This window comes from Castanea sativa, chromosome 4 (genome assembly GCF_040712315.1).
Source record: "Castanea sativa cultivar Marrone di Chiusa Pesio chromosome 4, ASM4071231v1".
NCBI lineage: Eukaryota > Viridiplantae > Streptophyta > Magnoliopsida > Fagales > Fagaceae > Castanea > Castanea sativa.
This window is the reverse complement of record NC_134016.1, coordinates 50,316,106-50,340,024: the sequence shown is the minus strand read 5'-3', so window position 1 is coordinate 50,340,024 and position 23,919 is coordinate 50,316,106. Positions and strand designations below refer to the sequence as shown.

Here is a 23,919-nt window from a genome sequence, read left to right as displayed (position 1 = left end):
TGCTGAAGAGGGATTTGTGTCTAGTTAAAATGGGATTTTGTTGAATTGGTGATTAACCTAATTTGGGTATGAAGAAGTTATGGGGTAAAGTTAATTTTCTGTGGTGTTTTGTGTATGTTCTAACGTTGTTTGCAATGATTTATCAATTGCAAATACAGGTAGCACTCTCTCTCTCTCTCTCTCTCTCTCTCTCTCTCTCTCTCATGTAAGCAATGTTTTGTGTATGTGTATGTTCAGGCACTACTAGAGGGGTTTTTGTTGTTTTGAGATTTTCATCAATTTAATGTTCTCATGTTTATTCATGTTTATTAATAATCTCATCATGTAAGCTATGATTTTGTTTGGGTTGCTCCTAATACCTTTGAAGTGTGATTTTATTATTATCTGAAGATATTTATATTATGGCAATATATTTGTACAATCATTTTATTTCATAAACAGAAACAATGAAAATGATGCTGAGATTGTATTTGCATTTGGTAGGGAGATTTTGGAAAGCCTCTCCTTCAACTTTTCTTGAATCAAAATTTTAGACCCCTTTCATTGAACTTTTAGTAGGTCTTGTGTTTGCAACACATTACTTAACCCAAAAGCTAAAGGAAGTGGGTTTAGGCAATTGGACCAATAATGTTGTATCAATTTTTTCTTTGTTTCTTGTCCATGTGGGATTTCCACTCACATTTGTATAGGCAACAATTTTTGTTGCTTCATCTTCTGTGAGCTAACTAATATATGATTTCCCTTATAGGCTTATAGCTAATCCATGGAACTGGTCATATATTTTGGCGTTGCTGGTTAGAGTACCCAATGTGGTCTTATGGTGTGACATGCAATTAACAAAGGATGGAATTGGGATTTGCGCGCCAGATGTCCGGCTGAACAACTCTACTGATATTGCAGGTATTTCGAAAACAGGAAAAAGGTTACCTAATTAATGGGTCCCTACCAAAGAATGAATTTTTGTGGATATAACCTTCGAGCAAACAACTGTTGCCTGTAAGTAAAAGTTGTTTCGAACATTGTTTCTTTGTATTTGCTATTGGCAACTTGGATGTCTTGTGAACCAGATATGATGATTTGATAGCACACTTTCTTTACTTATGGTTAAGGATTATAATTATCCAATGCTATTCTTAAGGAAGCAAGGAAATATGAGACTGAATGTGCCTTTTCAACATTAAAATATTATTTCCAATGACTCTTACAGTGGCTATCATGATGTGTGCTGCATATTTCATATAATATTTTGCATTAACAATTAATGATAATTTATGTATTTCTTCCAGAAAGGAGTTTTCTCTCAAACTAATAAGTTTGATGGCAATGCATTCCAAATTCTCACTATAAAAAATGTGGCTTAAGTGTTCACGGCACCAGGTTTCTAGTTGAACATTTAGGTAAATAAAAGATCAAAATTCCTTCTTAAATTTTTTATTGGATCTTCTTTCTTCTTATCTTTGGTACGATGTTTCTCTAAACATGTAGGATTTATTTGCATGGTTATCATTTGACCCACCCTGTTGTTCTAATACTTGCGCTGAATGATCAATTCTTCGCTCAACACAATTTGAGTATGAGAAGCTTTATACTTTCTGTATCTAAAAGTGTAATTGTTAATTATATTTCACCACCAGAGGCTGCTTTCCTAAGAAGAATTACTGCATGATTTAATTCAAAATGGCAAAACTGGTCTTTCAGTTCCAAGGACAAGATGAGACTGAGCCTTCAACCAACCAGACTTATGGTCTCTCTTAAAGAATCTTAAATTTGTCAAGACATTTGCCTCTGTAAATCTTGTTCTCAAGGCTTACTTATGGCATGTAGATGAAACTGATTATTTACTAGGTCATGAAGAAGAGCTAGAAGTTTTTGCAAATGATGTTCCACTTAGCGTCAATTACAGTTATGATCCAGTAACTCAGTTCTTGAATTACATTGACAATGGCAACTTCTCTGTTAATGGTGTGCTAGCCGACGTCCCACTTATACTCCATCAGAGGCTATAGGTAAATTTGTCTTTTTTTCCCCTATTAAGAAAAGTGTTCACCTAAAATTATTCATACCTAAAAACTTTATTGTATCGGTTCATTCTAAATTTCTAGCTGTTTTGATTTCTGTACATTCCCTTACAAAGTTAAATTGTTCTGCCTACCTGAATCCCCTGACAAATGTATTGGATTTCTAACTATCAAATCAATAAAGCTTCTAATTGCGATTTCCTGGGTTTGGCTAAAAGGCCTCCTTCATAGATTTCTCCTTTACCCATTTCTTGACCTTTTAGCACATTCAATATGATATGATTTACTCTTTGTCAGTGGAATCATGTGGATATCAGTGTGCATTTCCGGATAAGCTTCAAGTGTGTTTGGGGTTCTAATGTTGCTTGCAATGATTTATCAACACTTATTTTTTACACTTGTTTGGCATGGTAGAAAGCTGTCAACTTGAAAACTTTTTGGAGATTAAAGGTAGCCCTTTTTTCGGTAATGTTAGGGTCACTCCAGTGGGTACTTTTATATGCTATTAACTCTGGCAATGAGCACCCTAAAATTTGAATGAGGGTTTTGAATCATTTTTGGCAAATGAATTTTCCTTTCTCAATTATTCCTAAAAGAAACTTTTAGTAAATGAGAATTAGATAAATCTAAAATATTATGATGAGTATAAGCCTAAATCAGAAGGTGAAGACTCTTGAGGCAATAACTAAAATCAAGGCAAAGCTTTTGTACAACTATTTTTTTTTTGGCTTAATAAAATTACTATAGGACAAAGTTTGCCTCAAAATTAGGTTGGGGGAGTTTCCTCCAACTCGTTATGTGATGGTTTATAATACATTCACGTGTGTTAAATCACATAATCTATTAAATCATTTAAACAAGTAACATGACTTTAAGTAAGCCATATGACTAGTACTACAAGTGAATAATCTTTTGAATTGTCATGTAGTGGGTTGGAGGAGCTTTTCTTCAAACTGATAGGGAGAAAAACTCTATCATTACTGTTGTGTGTGTGTGTGTGTGTGTGTGAGAGAGAGAGAGAGAGAGAGAGAGAGAGGGGTTAAAGTTAAATATGAAGACATCTAGCTTGGAGAGAATATCCAACTATGTCCCTGAATCTTGTCAAAATTTAGCTCCATAGTTTTTGTTATAACTGGGAAGTCTATGATCATCTCATAGCTGTGTGCTTCTGTTATAAGCATTGGAATGCTTTATAATAGAACATTTTTAAAATTTACATATTAACCTTCTAATTAACTTCTTTGTATATAAATATAATGTATTTTTCCTCCAGCACGTGGTAGATTTAAAATGAAAGTTACGAGTCATCAATAATTTTGAAATTAATATGTAATTAGCCTATATGACCTCACTTTACAATAGAGTACCATGGAAAATTAAAAGTGGCTTCAAGTTTTTGCTGCTTAGATAGGCCTTTTGTGCAATATATCTTCACATTGGAGTCTCTGGTTTCTACAGTTCTACAAATATGATTAGATAGTGTTAGGTTCCAGCATTTTATCTAAATATAATTCATGCATTTAGGTGTTAGTATATCTGTCATCACCCTTGTCAGTGCCATTTCCATATTATATGCTGGTGCTCATCTGTTTTGCTTGGATGTAAGAATTTTGTTATTAAACAGTCCAGGTGCATATTCCATGTTGCATTCTCCCTCATCCTAGAGGTTGGGAGCTTGCTTCACACCTGAGAGTGATGCTAAAATCTGGATTATATGGACTGAAATCCAAAAAACTGTGGTTGACAAGAAAACTTTTGAATTAAGTTGAGTTGTGTGTGTTTGCAGTAGGATATTAGGTGACACAATATTGCACTTTATGCAGTAGGAGAGTGTATGTCTTTATAAAGACTTAGACAACTCGAAATTTTTTTAAGTAAAGCAGCCCAAGATTATATTGCTATTATCTGTAGCTTTCTTTTTTGACTGAAGTTGAAGTATACTTGCTTCAATACAGTTGTCTTTGGTTTCCTATGTAAAATTCATTAATATCCTCATCCTATGTAATTTTTCTTTTCCACTAGTAATGGAAAATGTTGGTGCCTTTAGTTTTTCCAATAAAGCTCAACTACGCTTTATCGCAACCATATGCCTTGGTTACATTAAGCTCATACAATTTTAAACATTACACAATATATATTGTAGTATTTCCGTTGGCCACATTTCTTTTGCTAACCATTAGACATTGTTATTTCTGACTACCTCATCCGTTCTTGGTGTAATTTTAGCAATTGCTAGTGTTATGTGGCAGGTTTTGGTAACTTCATATGATTCTTCTTTAACAAGAATTGTCATTTCTCTTTCCACCACTTAAATTTGTACAATTGGATTTATGGATTTACAAATGTCATTGTATTCCAAATACAACAAGGTTCTCTCCTATTTATTAAGTACCTATCCAATTGAAATTAAGGGTCTGTTTAGATACTGTTTATTGCTAAAAACTGAAAATACTGTAGCAAAATAATTTTTAAATGTGTGAATAGTTTTGTGGGATACAGTTTTGAAGAAAAATTTGCTGAATTAGACAACTTGTGAGTCTCATGAACAGTGCACGAGACCCACTGTATTGGACGTATACACGCTGAAACTAAATTTCAGTGCAATCCAAATGGAGGCTGAGTTTCTATTTTCTATGTAAGCAACGAGAGTTTATTTATCTTGTATAGTATAATAGTTTTGGATTTTTTTAGTACATAGATTGTGACTTTTTAGTTTCCAGTGAATATGGTTGAATACTTGAACCTTATCCAAACCTTTCCAAACTCTAAGGACAAAGTAATTTTTTGGGAGTTTCATTTAGCTTAACTGATAAAGTTTCTGATGGTTGAATAAAATATCTGAGATTCAATTCTAGTCTACACCAATTATATGGAGTTGAACTTAGCCTAGGGGGCTGTGGTGTGCATTACCATCTTCAATTCTTTTGCACAAGACATTTCAAAGGCCAAGGAATTCTTGTAGTAGGTAGGATTTGACATTGGCTATTGAAGACTATGACAGTCTCAATCATATATCGCAATTTGAGGTACAAATTGGATGAAAAATTGTGTGGATCAAGGGAGCTACAATTTGCTTACAACTATCTGAAATTTGAAATGGTATTTAAAAGTAAAAACTATGAATTCAGAATCTGTTGGATGAACAAATGTAAAAAATTATGCATATGCTTTTCTTAATTAAAGAGAACCTTATAATTGAATTGATCATCTTAAGTTTTTGGCTAGATTAATATGTTGAACTTGTGTAATTGGTATTAGTTGCCACCCTCCACTATGGTACAGAATAATTTCTCATTCACAGGCAGCCATATTTAGGGAACATCAATAGTTTCATCTTATGTGTCATGTTCAGGGTGGTTGTGTTGCTCCCACAAGAAACTAACCAAAAATCTTGAGCTTCGCAGTTGCTTTACCTTTTGGGTCGAGAATATATGGGGAACATCTTATCCTAATGCCTTACTCTCAAGACTGGAAAAACCAGAATATACCATAAAGACTAACACAAAATAAGAAATTGTGAAAGAAAATATTGAAAAAGAACTAGTGAAAGAAAATGTAAAAAATTAAATGGACTAGTTATTTCATCTTTCTCTAGTTCTTATAAGCAAGCTAGCATAGAGTTTTTACAAAACCAACACAAGTGCAAGTTGAGAAGTAATTTGAAACCACAACATGATTTATCAATTTGTTAATTAACCAATTATATAACTCAGTTATTACCTGTTAATAACCACAAGCATAGTCACAAAATATAAAATAACAAGCAGTAAAGAAAATAACACAAGAACCTATAATCAGCTCCAAGTTGATACTGACTGACATGAACCTATAATCAGCTCCAAGTTGCATGGATTCTTTTATCTTGAAAACCTTCTGCAAATTGTGTCAATGACTCCAAGGACCGAATCCAATGACCACCTTGAAGATTTGATCTCCACAATAACACACTAGCAATAGGCTCTTGTGGCTTCAACCTTGATCAGCAAATAACAACAGTCTTGAGATTGATCTTCAATTCTCACTAGTTTTGGTGAAATTGAGGTTTTGATTTTCTTCTTCTTAGATGCAAAGCAACTTGGCAATACCTCAATTGTAGTTGTGCTATAAAGTGTCTTTTATATGTTTGTAACTTTGTATGTATGACACAAAAAAGTACAAGGCAACACAAACTCAATTAAAACAAGTTAGATTTCTGGTTTCTTGTATCTCAACTGAGCAAGTCACAACTGAGAAGTATTAAGAAACTTGCTTTGATTGATCGAGAGACTTGATTGAAGGTCTTACAAAAGCACTACCTTGATTGATCAAGACTCAATCGAATGGCAATTGAAACTTCGTACTTCTTTCTTTTGAGCTGCATCTTGGACATTTGATTATGGATCAAAACAAGATTACATGTCATAGAATCTTTCAACCTAAAAACCTAACACTAGTCTTTTAAATTAATGTTTATTTTGTGTGTATGATAAAGTTGCACTGCCACAAAAGTTCATGAATTTTGACACATGCCATCTTTCCATTTCTAGTCATGGTAAAGTCTGCTGACAAAACCAGCAGATATTTGAAAAACATGTTAATAATATCTTTTGGCATGGATGTAATTTAATAACAAGTAGGTAGTGAATCCCCTAAGAGAGGACCTGCTTGACTTGTTTGTTGAATGTTTGATTCCTCAACCAAAATCTATTTTGTTCTACAAATTGTCATCACAATTCGAGTTGAACATTTCTTGAATGAATGTTTTCCAATAGACTTTTTTTTTTTTTTTTAAATATTTGGATAAACTAGTCAGATAGTTTTATTTCTATATGAAAACAAATCACAGTATATTGTTTAGACAATAACATACTATTGATTGTATTAGGGAAGGAAGTATACAATTAGTCTCATATTTCTCTAAATAAAACATTCATGCATTTGGATCATATTTCTATACATACGCACCACCATTGGAATTTTGTTTGATTGCTTTCTTCCTAGTCGACCAATTGAATTAAGTTGATTATGCTATTCATATATCAAATTGGAACGTTAAAATGAATAGAATTGGAACTTTCATCAATAGTACATAGTGATTGCCTGAATTTTACCTCTAAAAAAACTAAACAAAAAAATATTTTAACCTGTTTTTAACCATTTTTAAATAGGCCCACTAAAATTATAAGCGACCTTAACAACCTCTTCTTCTTTTTTAGAATAAAAAAGCATAACATCTTTGATATTGCTTCATTACACCAATACATTTTGCACAAACTGCATTGAAAATTATGATTTTTTTTTTACTATGAAAATATGATTTGTTTTGTAAAAATTCACATTCATAAAAATATATAGAAATAATTTAAAGAGTTTCTTTCTAAACTTTTCAGCCAACACAGTCCACATATTTAGGCTGAACCAACACATGGGGAAGGCCAAAAATAAGCCTTATGAAAATTCAATGCCAAGGCCCAATTGTATAAGCAATAGGGTTGCAAGATCGCTACTAAAATCAGCTTATTGAGTCCCAACAAAAAATAACAACAGCCAATTGAACCAAAGGCCAGGGAAATATCAAGTTCAAATTCAAGTGTTTCCCTCCATTGCATGAACCAAGCTCACTGAAGAGGGAGGTAATCAGTGAAGGGAAAATAAGGAGCAGTGGTTCTTTCAACACAAAATAAAAAATTATAAAAAAAATTAATGGGAAAAAATGTCAAAAATAACTAAAAATTTATTTTTAGCTGTTTTTTTCTATTTTAAATAAAATTTGACTTACCAGTCACCAATTTCATTGGCCTCAAATTTTTATAATTATGAAACAGAAGCAATTATCTTTGGCAAAAAACTCATTTTTGTCCCTACATATTCACGCGATTCCCACTTTGGTCCTTATCTTTTTTCTTTTTCTTTTTCTTTTCCACCGCTTTTAGTCCCTATCCTGAAAAAATGCGTCTTATTTTAATCCTTTCCGTCAGTGCCCTAACGGTCTCGTCCTAAATGGCAGATGGAACTATTAAAATAATAATAATAATTTTTATCATGGCATTAAAAAATGCCACGTCAGCATCTAAATTAAAAAAATTAATTTATTAATTTTAACTAAATAAAAAAAAATTAAAAACAGAATTAAAAATAAAAAATCACATGAATTGAGAAGGAAGTGTTGGATGTTCATGCTCGTTTGATCGATTTCTCTTTCTTTTCTCTCTCTCTTTTTTATATAAATTGATTAGTGTTCAAATGCCTAATCAATGGCAAACTTTTCTCTTTTATCCATTCCTTCACACAATAAATTGACATATTTTCAAAAAGTAAAAGTGAAAAGATAATGTTGTCCATAATTTAATCATTAATTGGCTTTGCAGCCTTTGCTTTATTGTTAGTGGATAAGTCAAACAAGACCATGCTCGGCCATTTTCTTATTTTTCATTTTTTCTTGACAGTTGATTAGCTGTGCACATGTATTGTCTATTAGAGCATCCGCAGCAGATGTGTCGAATATGCCAATTGCCAAATATTTGGCACATTTGGCACACTAAACACAAAAACGGAGCTTTATCAGATGTTGCAAATCTCAAAAATTATGCCACATTGCTACTGTAAGGTCACAATTCGAACCTGGATCCTAAAGCATGATGGGATCAAGCTCAAAAAGCCCAATACAATGAAATTTGTAGAGTGTGGGCTTGAAATCTAGTTTTCTTTGGATATTGAAGAACAAAAATAATGGGCTAGATTCACAACTCGCAAGCACAGAGCCGTTAATGTAATAGAAATTCTCCTCGGACGTAAGCCGAGGATCATCTGTATAAGGTTAACTTGTTCTGAAAATAAATTACAACTGATGATGGTGTGTACAGTGCTTCTTCCTCCTTTTTTTTCTCCTTCTTCTTTTTATATCATCTTTCTTCTTCCCACCATCTTTCACGTATGGATCAGATCTCTCCAAAAATAGATACTTGTCCCATCCACCGCCCTATTGAAATATTCAAACAATAGCTGTAAGGTTGATCACCACTGTTCAAATGTCATTTCCTCATTAATACGGCCAGAGAGGTAGGTGCAGAGTCTTTAATGCGGTGGTAGCAGCTTTCTCTGAGATATTTCTCATTCGTTCTTCCTTTCTGCACTCTTTTGATGCACATCTTCACCTACTAGGCCTTCTAGAATTTCCACCCAAATATCATGCGCATCATATGATCTTCACCTCAGCTAGCCGAGGATATGCCCCTCCTCGGACCATTCTCATTAGCCTCTACCATAATAGTTTGCCGGTGGGCCTTTAAGTTTAGTATCCTTATTATTACTATAACCTTCTCGGATGAGTTAATATCCTTGAAACAAATCCAAGGCCCAAAAGCATATCCTAACGCCTTTGCCCTCACAATAGCCCCTCAAAAATTCATTTTTCTTATATTTAAGGAGAAAAATGAAATTTTGACTCAACAGCACATCCTTCACATGCTTCCCAAACCGTTACACGTGAAGTGCCTTTCTGTGTATTTTGTCTGCTTCAGACTTCTCTTCAAGTAAGATATCATCTTTAAGGAAAGACATTATAGGATCCATTCAACTAGGGCCAACTCTGATTTGGTGAATCTGGATGGTACCACCACCCGTCCCAATGGGTTTAAACAAATCTTCAACGAGAATAACCCAGGGTAGACTTTGCGCAGAGGATGTCGCAAGCGTGGCTAAAGAACCGGCACGGGTATTCCCACTCCTGGATATATATGACACTATAAAAGATTCAAATTTAGATTGTAAATACCTAACCCGGGCTAAATATTCTTGCATCCTCAGATCTCTAGCCTCCAACTTTCCTTCCACTTGGCCAACCACCAATTGTGAATCTGAGAACATCTACACTGTTTTTTCACCCATTTTTTGAACCATATCCATCCTTACCAATAAAGCTTCGTACTCAGCTTCATTGTTGGTGGCCGAGAACCCCAGTCTCACAGATTTCTCTAAAATAATTCCCTCCGGGGACATCAGAACTAGCCCCACACCAGATCCCCTTTGATTTGCTGCTCCATCAACGTATACTTTCCACACCAAGGATTCCTTGCACGAGATCATGCCAACTAATTTTTCATCCATGTCCAACCCCTTGACATTTTCTTCTAATGAGGGCTCAACAAACTTTGCACATCAAAATTGGCGAGGACTTGGCCTTTTACAGAGGTGCGAGGCATATATTTGATGTCAAAAGCCCCCAAGATAGTTCCCCATTTGGTGATTCTACCTGAGTAGTCATCATTCCACAACACCGATTTAAGAGGGAGTTGAGTTAGAACAACAATTGTATGAGATTGGAAATAGTGAGGAAGCCTACGCGTAGCATGCACCACGGCTAAAATCGCCTTTTCCAACAGTAAATAACGCACCTCAGCCTCCTGTAGAGATTTTCTCACGTAGTAAACTGGTCTTTGTATACCACTATCATCCCGTATTAGAACCAAACTGATGACATGAACAACCACAGCTATGTACGCAAACAGAACCTCGTCTACCTCTGGCCGAAACATAATGGGTGGCAGAGAAAGATACTGCTTAAGCTGTTGAAAAGCTAAAGCACACTCCTCGGTCCATTTAAATCCCTTCCACTTGTTTAACAGTCAAAAAAAGGGGCGGCATTTATATGCAGATCGAGAAATAAACCTATTGAGAGCAGCAACCATTCCAGTCAACTTCTGAACCTTCTTCGGATTTCGAGGTGGGTGTAAGTTGATGATTGCTCTGATTTAGGCGGGATTGGCTTCGATGAGTAACCATGTAGCCTAGAAATTTACCAGATCCCACACCAAAAGAGCATTTAGAGGCATTAAGGCGCAATTTGTGCCTCCTTAGCATTTGAAAAGTGTCATCTAAATCTGCCACATGCATGGATATCGCTTTACTTTTTACCACCATGTCATCCACGTACACTTCAACAGTTTTTCCCAACTGAGACTTAAACATCCTGGTCATCATCCTTTGATAGGTAGCTTCCGCATTTTTCAAACCAAAACGCATTACCTTATAATGATAATTACCTGTGGGAGTGACAAAAGTTGTTTTCTCCTGATCCTCCAGAGCTAGAGGTATTTGGTGATACCCTTGAAAAGCATCCAAAAAACTCATCCGAGAATGTCCAACAGTAGCATCCACCAGTTGATCTATACGAGGCATTGGGAAAGAATCTTTAGGATAAGCCTTGTTTAAGTCCGTGAAGTCCACACATACTTTCCACCTCCCATTTTTCTTCTTTACCACCACTGTAAGAGCCAACCATTCAGGATAAAACATTTCCTTGATAGCCCCAGCTTTCTTGAGCTTGAGAACCTCCTCTTTGACAGCCTCGAAATGTTCCTTGGAAGAACACCGAGGTGGTTGCCTCTTCAGTATTGCAGTCAGATTGACATTCAGATGATGACAAATGAAACTCGGATCAACCCCAGGAGCCTCATAAGCATCCCATGCAAACACATCAAGGTTTTTTTCTCAAAAACATAACCAACTCCTCATTTTCCTGGGGTGGCAACTAAACTCCTACCTGAAAGAATTTTTCAGGGTTATTATCTATAAGACTTTATCCAATTCCTTACATGCAGACTCTTCTACCACTACCCCCCGAGTTATGGCAGAAGATATTGATTGCTATGGGCTTCTTTCAGCCGAGGCCGAGGACTCTGGCACGGGTTGATGCAGAATTGTAGCTGCTATGCACTGTCTGGCCACAAACTGACTCCCGATTATCTTTTCAACCTGATCCCCAGACAAGAATTTCACCTTGACATGAAGAGTTGAGGAAACATCACCCAGAGCATGTAACAATGGTCTTGCGACAATGGCTGTGTAGGGAGAGTAGGCGTCTACCACAATGAAATCCACTTCTACCACCTCCAAACCTGATTGCACAGGCAGTCTAATTTGCCCTTTTGGTACGATAGCCTTCCCCTCAAAGCTTATTAGGGGCGAATCATAAGCTGCAAGATCCTCAAGCTTTAAATTCAGCCCCCTGAATAGATCGGGATACATAATGTCAACACCGCTTCCCTGTCGACCATTACCCTTCTCACGTCATAGTCCCCTATCCTTAACGTGACAACTAAAGCATCATCATGTGGTTGGATAGTCCCAATCTTGTCTTCCTTCGAGAAGCCTAAGATTGGAGGTACGTTTCCTTTAATCCTCTTCTGCTCGAAGCTGGAATTCTAGGCAAGAGTTCGTGCCACAGACATCACCTTGGAAGGATGAGAGCCAATCTGCCCCGGGGCCGCAAAAATAATATTGATTGCGTCCAATGGAGATCGTAATAAAGTGTTGCCCTAATTGACCGAACCTGACTAATCTTCTTGCCTATTGGGCCAGTACAAAAATTGTTTTAATCTTCCCTCCTTAACCAACTATTCCAAATGATTCCACAATTCCTACAGTTTTCAGTGGTATGACCCCGCTCTCGATGATAATGGCAATGAAGGTTCTGATTACGCATCATGGGGTCTCCAGCCATCTTGTTAGGCGATTTAAAGTATGGTTCATTTTGGATCTTCTCCAACACCTGATGCACCGGTTCTCGGAATACGGTACTAACTATTTAAGGATTGGTAGGATTGGATTGTTTAGCGAAATCCCTTCAGGGCCTGTTATTGTTGTATCTGTTCGACCTGAAATCCCTTCTCTCCTGAGGGATAACCTTCGCCTTTCCCTTTCCTTGTTGTTGATCTTCCTCAACTCGTTTGTACTCATCAATGCGATCCATAAGCCGACATACACTTCTAACAGGCTTTTTGGTCAAAGATTTCCTTAAATCATGCTCAGTAGGAAGGCCAACCTTGAAAGTCCTTATTGCCACATCGTCGAAGTCTCCATTAATCTCATTAAACATCTCCCAGTACCTATCAAAGTACGTCTTGAGGGTCTCCCCTTTTCTCATAGCCATGGACAATAATGAATCTAAAGGCCGAGGAACTCTACTGCAAGTGATGAAGCGAGAACCAAATGCCCTAGTGAGTTCCATGAAGGAATCAGTAAAACCTGCCCTTAATCCATTAAACCATCTCATCACAATAGGTCCCAAGCTGGAAGGGAAGACTTTGCACATCAAAGTCTCATTTTTAGAGTGTACAACCATTCTTTGATTGAAATGACTCACATGTTCCATAAGGTCCGTTCGACCATTATAAATGGTGAACGTTGGTTGGGTAAACCGTCATGGAAGCTTCCCCTTCTCAATTTTACGGGTGAAGGGTGACTTGGATATTTGGTGCAACGCCCTACTCATAGCATCATTTCCCAAGCCCTTGGAAGAAATCTTTTTGTCCTCACGACCATGAAGACAATCCTCTTCATAGGAGAAAGACTCACTAGGAGAGGTTCTTGACCTGGGTCTATAGCTGCTACCCTGGGAGTCCTCAGAAGTCGGGTTAGAAAAAGAAGGAGTCTGCCTTCATCTTTCACGACGCAACTTCTTTTTTAGGTGGTTAATCTCCTTCTGCATGGCCTTAGCATTCACCTCGTGAGTATTTCTGCTTCCTCCTCGTGAAAGACTCCTACTAGTATGCCCCGTATGCACAGTACCTTCCCGATCTCTTTCTTGCTCAAGATGCAAGAAGTGATCTTCACGTTGGGACCCCATGGATTCTGCATGGTGTGGACCTAAGCCTACCATAATGTTAAACGTCCTAAAACACCAGATTCCCACAGACAGCGCCAATTGTAAGGTCACAATTCAAACCTGACCCTAAAGCATGATGGAATCAGGCCCAAAAAGCCCAATACAATAAAATTTGTAGAGTGTGGGCTTAAAATCTAGTTTTCTTTGGATGTTGAAGAACAGAAATAATGGGCTAGATTCACAACTCGCAAGCACAAAGCCGTTAATGTAATAGAAATTCTCCTCGGACGTAAGCCGAGGATCCTCTGTATAAGGTTAACTTGTTCTGAAAATAAATTACAACTGATGATGGTGTGTACAGTGCTTCTTCCTCATTTTTTTTCTCCTTCTTCTTTTTATATCATCTTTCTTCTTCCCACCATCTTCCATGTATAGATCAGATCTCCCCAAAAATAGATACTTGTCCCATCCACCACCCTATTGAAATATTCAAATAATAGCTGTAAGGCTGATCACTATTGTTCAGATGTCATTTCCTCATTAATGCGGCCAAAGAGGTAGGTGCATAGTCTTTAATGCGGTGGTAGCAGCTTTCTCTGAGATATTTCTCATTCGTTCTTCCTTTCTGCGCTCTTCTGGTGTACATCTTCACCTACCAGGCCTTCTAGAATTTCCACCCAAACATTATGGCGTATCATATGATCTTCACCTCAGCTAGCCGAGGATATGCCCCTCCTCGGACCATTCTCATTAGCCTCCACTATAATAGTTTGCCGGTGGGCCTTTAAGTTTGGTATCCTCATTATTACTAAAACCTTCTTGGACGAGTTAATATCCTTGGAAAAAACCCAAGGCCCAAAAACATATTCTGACACCTTTGCCTTCACAACTACAGTACCATTGCAATTTGCCACGGTACGAACAACAGTTGCAAAGTGGGATATTATTATTTTATTGCATTTTTCTCTCTCCTCTTCCACTGATATCTCTCTCTGTCGACTCTATCTCATTTCTTCTCTCTCTGTCACTCGTTATCTCTTCCCTCTCCTCCCTGCTTAAGAAAGTTGCTCAAGATCACTCTCAAGAAAGTTGCCGCCGATCTCACCGCCTCACTTTCCAGTCCTCACCGTCGATCTTGCTAGCCCTCGCCGCCTCATGCTCTAATGCTTGCCACCGACATCCACAACCCTCATCGCTGACCTTCAGATCTCTTTTAATCGGGTTGTGGGTGTGAGATTTGGGATGAGTTTCGATGTGGGTTTTGGATCGGCGTTCTGTGGGTTGTGGGTCGATTGGGTTGGGGTTTTAGGCCAATCGTTGGTTGAGTTTGGATCGGGGTTTTTTCATCTTTGGTTTGTTAGTTGGTTGAGTTTTTTTTTTCCTCTTTTTTTGAGGTTTTTGGATTTAGAATTTGCTGGTGTTGTTGCTGTTGATGTTGTTAGTTTGTTGGTGTTGTTGCTGTTGATGTTGTTGTTGTTGTTGATCGGCGTTGATATTGTTGCTGTTGTTGATGATAATAGAGAGGAGAGAATATATTATTTTAATGTGTAGTAAATATTATTTTAACGTATAGAATTGAATGATAAAACATCTGATAAATAGGATGTTGTAAAATGATGTGATAAAATAATAAAGTAAGTTTTTGATGTGTCAAAATGACATTTTTTTTGCAACATCTGATATGGATGCTCTTATGGCGGTTGTTGAAATCTGAGTTTTTATCAATGGAAAAAGTAGCTAGGTCGTTATCAATAAATAGAAGTCATCATTCTCCTCTATTCTACTCTACTCTCTTCATCCTGATTTATTTATCCTCTTTAAAAAGTCAAACTTTTTAAAGAGATATTATTTATTATCTTGTTTGCCTTATAAAAATGTATGAGTCTACAAAATTACCCTTAAATAAATTTATCAATTTTTTTATAAAAGAGTTATTCTTAATGAGGCAACTAAAAAGGTGCCTCAATTACATTGAATTTTTTAAATATTTGTTAGTTTTCTTCTCAAATAGTTTTGAAAATAAAGTAAGAGTACAATAAGAACATTAGTAAACTAATACTCTCAAAATATTATATTAGGCCGTATAAACAAGTCTACCTCATTTGCTAATAGAGAATGCAAGATAGCATTCATCATTTAAGCCAATAATCCTAATATCTGTAAATACATCTTTATTACTCTAATTTGATTGCATCCAAATACTGAAGAGACTTCAGCATAAACAAACAATTGAGAACAATGAGTGATTAAGAGAAGTTGCCCAAGTAGGCCTGCCTCTACTAATTTTTTTCTTTCTTTTTCTTATATCTATCCCTCTCACCGTGTGTTGTGGCTGTGTTTATCAAAAGAATGAAGATAAAGCCCACAAGTTGTTGGCATATAGATGATAATAAAGGCAAGAAGAGTCTAGGCTTGAAGAGGGAAAGACCAAAAGGTCTCCAAATTTTTTTCAGCTCACAGCAGAGACTGTACTCGTTTGCCAGCCCCCATAAAGTTGACAACACAAAGACTAAAAATGACCCCAAAATTTTCAGCTCACAACAGACCTTTAGAGCAACAATGTAATTCAACACAAAGGCAAAGTTGACAACACGGTTGGCAGCCCCCATAAAGTCTGAGCCTCTACACGCTTGGCAGGCCCCATAAAGTTGACAACACAAATACTAAAAAGGACCTCATTCTTATATAGCTCACAGCTGAAATTGGGGGTAATTAAGTAATTTCAATAGAATGTTGATGGTTTTTAGAGTTTCAAAAAAAATCTGCTCGACTTCAATCTTGTTTTTGCTGGGTTTTCCGTTTTAACACTTGAGATGTCGTTTTGTCAAACAAGCAGCTCAACTCCCCCTTTTTTATATAGAGTATAGAAGTATAGATATCAAATGCTATATTTGAATATCCTTCACTTGACCATATGGCGTTATTCAGCCAAAAAAAAAAACATGCGGCGTAGCCTTCTAAACATACACAGTGGCGAGTCTTTTTTTTTTTTTTTTTTTTGTGAGTATAATTGTAGTGTTCAGATCATTAAAAAAAGTGTAAACTAACCATAAGTTGTGACATCCATTAAAAAGTTCAACAATAATATATATATATATATATAATTAACAAGCAATATAAACAAAAAGAGTATCAAAAATAATATTAAATAAAAATAAAAACATTTATAAAAAAACAACTTATCTATTTTAATTATAATTTATTCAGAAAATATAACATCTAATTTAATCAAATTTTATTTTGCACTAGGTTAATTATTTAAAAATATAGTGAATTTTGTGAGCAAAATTAATGGACGGAGGCGGGGAATAAAAAAGATAGAAAAGAGAAAACAAATAGACGTATATTACCACCCCTTTTTTGGGTAAAAGGAAGAATCTATTAGAGAAACTAAATCGCCAAAAGAGGCTCGATATAGAGTCTATTTAGGTACAAGTGTACAACCCATTAGCATCAGCATTAAGAAAATCTACAATGTCCATTGGCAGACTACTAAATAAACAAAAACCATTAATTTGGATATGAGACCCAATCTTGCTAAGACATCTATGCATCTATTAGATTCCCGAAAGTAGTGCTTAATTCGAACCTGGGAAAGTTGTGAGATATTACCTTTATTTCTAGCAATTGATCTCTTAATGCTGCATGAGATTTACGCAATTATGCCCTCCAATAAAAGAGCTCCACAACAACATTTTTCCTAAAATGTTAATACAATTGGCTACACCCAATGACTACTCATTTAAAATGAGTAATTATATTTCATAGCAAACGTGAATATCTCTCGAATCATCTATCATTACAATAAATCAAATCCACACCAACAAATCTTATAAAAAGAAACCACCAAAACAATCTTAAAATGTTATTCTTTGTATGTTTTTCTACACTTCGTCAAATGGTGGTTCTGCCTTTTTTCTACACTAGTGGTATCTCTAGCAATTAGAGGTCGAAGGAGTTGGTTCTCAGTTCAGAGAAGTTAGTGTAGCCTATAACATAAGCTTCCAATCCAAATCATTTGTATTCCAAGGCCGTGATATAAGTATTCTAATGGCCAAAATACACTTATCCCTAAAGTTAATCTACTAAGTGCTTTTGGTTTCCAAAATTTTAAGTGAGCGTATTAGTCCTTGAAGTTTAAAACTTAAAGATGTGTGCAATTAGTCCCTCCATTAACTTTAATTAGTTTTTTTTTTTTTTGTGCTTATGTGTCTAATAGAGTAATGACGTGACATATTGTTTAGGTTGACCTGATTATGATGTGTCTTTTTTTTAATAATAAAAAGATTGACACATCAATTAAAACTTGCTACATCATTACTCCATTATACACAAGCAAAATAAAATAAAATAATGGAAGTTAATGAAAAGACCTATTGCGCTCATTTTTTAAACTTTAAGGACTAATAGCGCTCAGTCGACACTCCAGGGACTAAAAATGCTCGAAAGTAAACTTGAAGGACTAATAGTGTATTTTGGCTTATTCTAATTCTTCTTAAATTAATAGAAGGTGTAAATGCACTTTTAGTCCCTATATTTTGACCATATTTCTATTTTGGTCCCTACTTTTTTATTTTACCACTTTTAGTCTCTAAAATGAAAAACATATTCTATTTTGGTCTCTATTGTCATTTTACTAATAGAATTGTCTACATGGCAAATAGAGTGTACTGTTGGCACACTAAATGCTGACGTGACCATTAAAAAATAAAATAAAAATTTAACTAAAATTAAAAAATGCCACATCAACATCCAAATTTAAAAAACTAATTTATAAATTTTAACTAAATAAAAAGAATTAAAAACTAAAAATCACATGAATTGTGATCTAATAAGAGTATCTTGAACAAGAACTCAAAGAAAGATTACAAAACTTGACCTAGTTGAGCCCCTGGAAATTAAAAACAACGAACCAACTTGTTATATAATGACCCTTGATTATCAAGTTTGGACAAAATTACTACGAGTCCAAATCTTCTGTCTCACTTTTTCTGCTCTACTCTATACTCCACCAATAAAAACTTGACACGTGTTCACCTAATTAATTAAATATTATAATTATTGACTTATTAAATGCTACCGTTATTAATTAATAGTAGTATTTAATTAATTAGGTGAACACGTGGCAAGTTTTTATTGGTGGAGTATAGAGTGGAGCAGGAAAAGTGGGACAGAAGATTTGGACTCAATTACTACTGTTATCTTATCTCAATTCTCGACAGAACAGTGGCAATGTTATAGAATTTTATAATTACACATCATGCGACTGGACTTTATATCTATTTCTAGTTTTATTTTTTAAAGCAGCCTATGTGTGTGCACCTATGAAGTACAAACACTTCATTTAGGTGTTGTACTCGTGTCAAACACAAGGCACGCCTACATATATATATATATATATATATATATATAGCAAGACTCAATTGATCGCATCATCAGCTGAACTTTTTTTTTCTTATTTTGAGGAAATAAGTTATAGTTTTCTTTTGAAGTCTCCTAATGTTGTAGTAAGTGTCAAGGAAGTGACTAGTGAGCAACAGTTTCAAAAAAATTGTCAAACAGCTGCCACAGACTTGGCCCTATTACATGGCATGTCAATTGACTAACACAAAGTTGTGATATGGGGTGCATGTGTTGGTGGAGCTTGGAAACTTAACAAATGTCATTTAAGATTTGGTTGTTCAAGACTTGAGAAGTGCTGAATCAATGTCCTTTCCTCATCTTTTTGGCATTAATAGAAATTAATACTTATTCAAAAGCTGAGTGCATGAGCAAACCTTTCAAAAACCTCTTTTTGGCATTCATAATTCTATATGTAGCAGGAAGATCTGTCCATCTAGAATAACTATTTCAAAATAAAATATGTACCACATTATTTACTGAGTGACACTATTTCTAGTTTAATTTTTTATCAACAGAGACTACACTAAACTGTCAGATAGAGAATGCTCATAACATGTTTAGATGTCATATTCAGTATTATACGGTGTAATCCCATGAGGTTTCTATTGGAATCATATTCTTTGCTTGGGAGGTAAAGCAATTGGTTCCAAGTGCCAAGAGCTTTCTGGAATGCCATATCTCCCAATTCCAGGCACTCTAAAAGCAGGAATGCAATGAGAGAAACTAAGCATTGCTGATTGGGAAATTACATGCGTCAGATCAAACCCATCAAACAGTTTTTGGTGGAAGAAAGTCAGGCAACCCTTCACCTCCTCCAACCTAGCAATTGTTATCTCTTCCCTTTCACGTAAGTCTGATAGAATTTGGACAACTTGGCATTGGCAATTTTCATAATCAGAACGCTTCCATTTGATATTCCAGTTCTTGTACATAGCCCAAATCTCACCTTTTACTGGGTAAATTCTGCAAAATGGCTCATCATTGCTTTTAACACTGTAAACTAAATAGGAAAATTGGGACATTTCAAGGTTGACACTAGTTCCACTAACCTTAAATTTCCCACAAACAATGGGTATGTTTTCTTTCTTCCGGTCAATCTCATGGTCAAGAATGGGTAGAGGTTCTAGGCAAGTCACACATACTTGGCTCTCAGAAATTATATCATCTATTCTGGTGTATTGCCGTGGCAAAAAATCTTTTCCACTGTATACAGCCCATACCTGACCTGTGGCAAAATCATTTGATAACTAATTGGGTTTCAAAAGTTTGTCTTCTGGAGATGACTTCAAGGAAGGAAGTCCTCCCAATGGAATAGATCTAGAAAAACTACTAGCATTCCCATTCTTTGGTGCCTTTTGGGAGTCAATCTCCAGACACATAATATCAGGCAGGGCAAATTGATCAAGCTCAAACATCCCATCAATAACTTTATCAATTTCTCCACCCTTAAACCTATATGCTGGGACATTATGAGAGAATATATACAGACTATCCAGGGAGATATGGAAAGTGACAGGACTCCTCCAAATTTTTGTCTCTCAAAGATGCTTCTAAAACCATCTACTTGCACCAAACATGCACCATCTGCACCTAAATATTTTGAAAAATCTGTGAGAATTTCAACTAACTCAAATTTACATCCTTCGAAAAAACTAGGATTATGGGTCCATTCATGAAGGTTCCAATCCTTATACAGTGCCCAAATCTCACCTCTTCTGGGGTAAATTTCAAATTGTTCATCTGTGACACCATGGATCCATGAGCATTTGTGGGATGAGACCATTGGCCAGTTTTCCCCATCAATCATCTCTGGATTCAAATCAAATGACCCACAAGCAACAGGTAAGCAAGCATCACACCATCGTCTCTCACCATCACTAATAGGGATTGGCTTTAACCATGTAACAAGAACTGATTGTGGTGCGTTGCAAGAAACTTGAGCATACCTAAAATTATGAGGGAGATTTACTTTATATTGAGCACCCCAGATCTGACCTACCTTGAAATGCTCAGGTTTTCTATCATTCTCAAAGGTATAGTAGTCCTAACAAGGCCTTTTTTGTGCCAAAGATTTTGAAGAACAAGAAAAAATCTCCTCCAAACTGATTGGCTTTGATGTTGGCATATTTATACGACCTATAGAAAAATCTGTGTCTGCTCTAACGTTGCCTCTAGAATTCAAATCCTCAGAAACCTTATTGGATGGTTGCTGACAAATAATTTTATCACATTGCCACTTAACATCAAGAGAATTTTGGAGTTTGAATCTCAAAGTCCCAATGTCTTCTGAAAATATCGTAGTTGTTCTACAACTTCCACCCAAACTTTGGCTTGAAAAACCCCTCTCACACACAGAAGAGTTGTTAGCAGTTCTTATTGTTTCCTTACTTGCTACATTTTGACATGATAATGCTCTTATATTAAAAGATTCATAATCCTCCCTACATGCATTCCTTTTCAAATCATACACAGAATGTATCTCACGGTTAGATAGCATGGAGAATGCATCCTCCACAAGTTTCAGAGCCAATTCAGTGCCAGGAAACTTTGTCTTGATAGGTTGTAACAATGTGTGGAGACTTTGGTAACAAGATTTAACAGAATGAAATGTAGACGAAGGTGTAAGCTGAAGAACCCAGTAGTAATCAATTCCATAACCAGGAAACTTGATATTGGACGCAGATAGAATGTCACAGACAGCTAACATTGCGCCAGTGTTATCGATTGCTGGAAAAAGCTTTTGTGCCATGAGTAAACTGTCCCTGGCACCAGTATAGTCATTACTAAGAATTTTTTGTTCAGCATCTCGCTGTTCTAGAATAGCCTTCTTCTTATTTTGATTAATGTCAGGCATCCTCTATATATTGTCAAATTTAGTATTCAAATCCAAATGATCCCAAATTTAGTGATTCCAAATGAGAGAAGTATCAAAACTGCAATCAAAGTGATAGGCAGGATTGGCATCAACAATGAGGAAAATGTGTAACTTGAATTGTGGAAAATTGTCACTCACAAGAATTGGAAGAGGTTCTTAAGGAAATATTTGCCAACATAAAGCAAACAAATTTAAACATCATTGTTTTTGGGCAGCCTATGGGAAACATCGTCATTGTTTCCATGTGTATGATAAGAATCATCTTTGCAAAACCTCTATATCATGACCGATAATTTTTAAAATGATTACTCAAATCTTAATTTGGGTCCAGCAATTCAATTACGTGCTTGTGGAGAAACATCCTAACAGAGGCATTACCAAAAAAAAAAAAGAATTATTGCAAGCTTACAAAACCATACAAAAAATTCCAACCCCACCAGACTGTAAGAAATTCAATGCAAAATTTAAAAGTTAAAACCACCCAAAATTGCCTATCAGAAACCCCACAATAAAAGGCTCTCTAGTAAGACCTAAATAAAGAACAAAGACCTTAACTGAAACACAATGAAAAAGAACCTAGAAAGTTTTTTTTCCAAGATAAAAGACCAATGTCTGTTGCAATTCAAAATAGAAATAAAAGAAGAGAACCTAACCTTTCCTCTTCTTCCTTTTATCTTTCAACTCTCAAGGTAAGGTTACAGTGAGTGTTGGAGTAAACAGTTCCCAGTTGGCAGAATAGAGCTGCATAGCCTTCAGTCTTGAACAATGGAAATGGTGTTGTTGTACACTTGTATTGTGTTGTACCCAGTGTGTGACAATAGGAGGATATGGTCCAGCCCAAGCTTTCTTTGTGGGGTAGGACGATATGGTCCAGCCCAATTGACTAATCAAGCCCATACGCCTCAAGAATTGGCCCATTTTGTTCACTAGGAAAAACAAAATAAACCCAGCTTCGGATTTTCCCTAGGAAGCTTTGGTTCTTAACTTGTTATGTCGATTGTGAAAATTTTGGAGATATTTCTGCAAAAACCTTCTCTCTCTCTCTTTTTTTTTCTCTCTTGTTTTAAGGAAAGAAAAGTTAATTCGAGGTTTCTCTATTAAGCTACAAAGTTTGCCAGTCGTTTGGAATTTTTTAAATTAATGAATTGATAGCAATGTTATTGCCAACTAACTAACCACATACTAACAATAAAACATTGGACCATTAATTAAATTAATTAGATTTAGTTATAACAATTCAAAACACTTTATTTCCTCTTTTATAATTCCTTAACAATTAGGTTATTAAAAGGAGGTAACAAGTGCTTGTGGGGTGTAGGGGTAAGGGTCGGGAGTTCAAATCTCTAAGAGGGAACTTCACACACATTTACACTTAGATTAGGTTAAAATAGAATTTCTATCTTGTAAAAAAAAACGGGTGTAACAATTTCAAAGCATTTTATAACTCCAATTCAGCTTGGTCAGTTAGTTGGGATTGAGTGGGTTAGTGGGCGAATACTTGTGTAAAAATAAATAAATATATATATATATATATACACACACATACATACAATAATCCCAAATGAGCATTCCATTACAGTGTGTATCTGTTCAAGTATTCATGCCTCTTATACTCATTTGACTTCCACAAAGTTGTGATTTGGATTGCATATGTGCTGGAGGAGCTTGGAAACCTGACAAGTGTCATATGGGATTTGGTTGTAATAGAAATTAAGAATTATTCATAGGTTGAGTGCAAAAGCAAATCCTTGAAACACATCTCTTTGGCATTCATATTGTCCTGACATTTGAGTGCAAAGTATTTTATAATATGATTAGAATAGTTAAAACTAAGTCATTATTGGAATAGTAATTAATTTTTTTTATTTTTTTTTAATTTTAAAGTTAGAGGTGCCCTTTCTTAGAGGGAGAAGTAGCCCTTGAGCTATAGCCTTCATTGGCTTAAACTATTATATTTTGAAAGAATAAATGATGCCCACAAAAAGAAAAAGAAGAAGAAAAACTAGTTTAAAAATTATATTAGGCAGCACAAACAAGTC

General features: G+C 35.7%; 1 protein-coding gene across 4 annotated transcripts in view; it reads left to right on the top strand.

The window, feature by feature from the left end:
* LOC142631154 (uncharacterized) overlaps positions 1–23,919 on the top strand; it is a 64,540-nt gene that overhangs the window by 14,137 nt on the left and 26,484 nt on the right. For 3 of the 4 annotated variants that reach the window (XM_075805248.1, XM_075805247.1, XM_075805246.1), the window contains exon 4: positions 749–900. In XM_075805248.1, coding sequence (XP_075661363.1) covers positions 749–900 — 152 coding nt within the window. Of the gene's footprint in view, positions 1–748; positions 901–23,919 lie in introns of those variants that run through there. The other variant, XM_075805249.1, reaches the window with a different exon arrangement.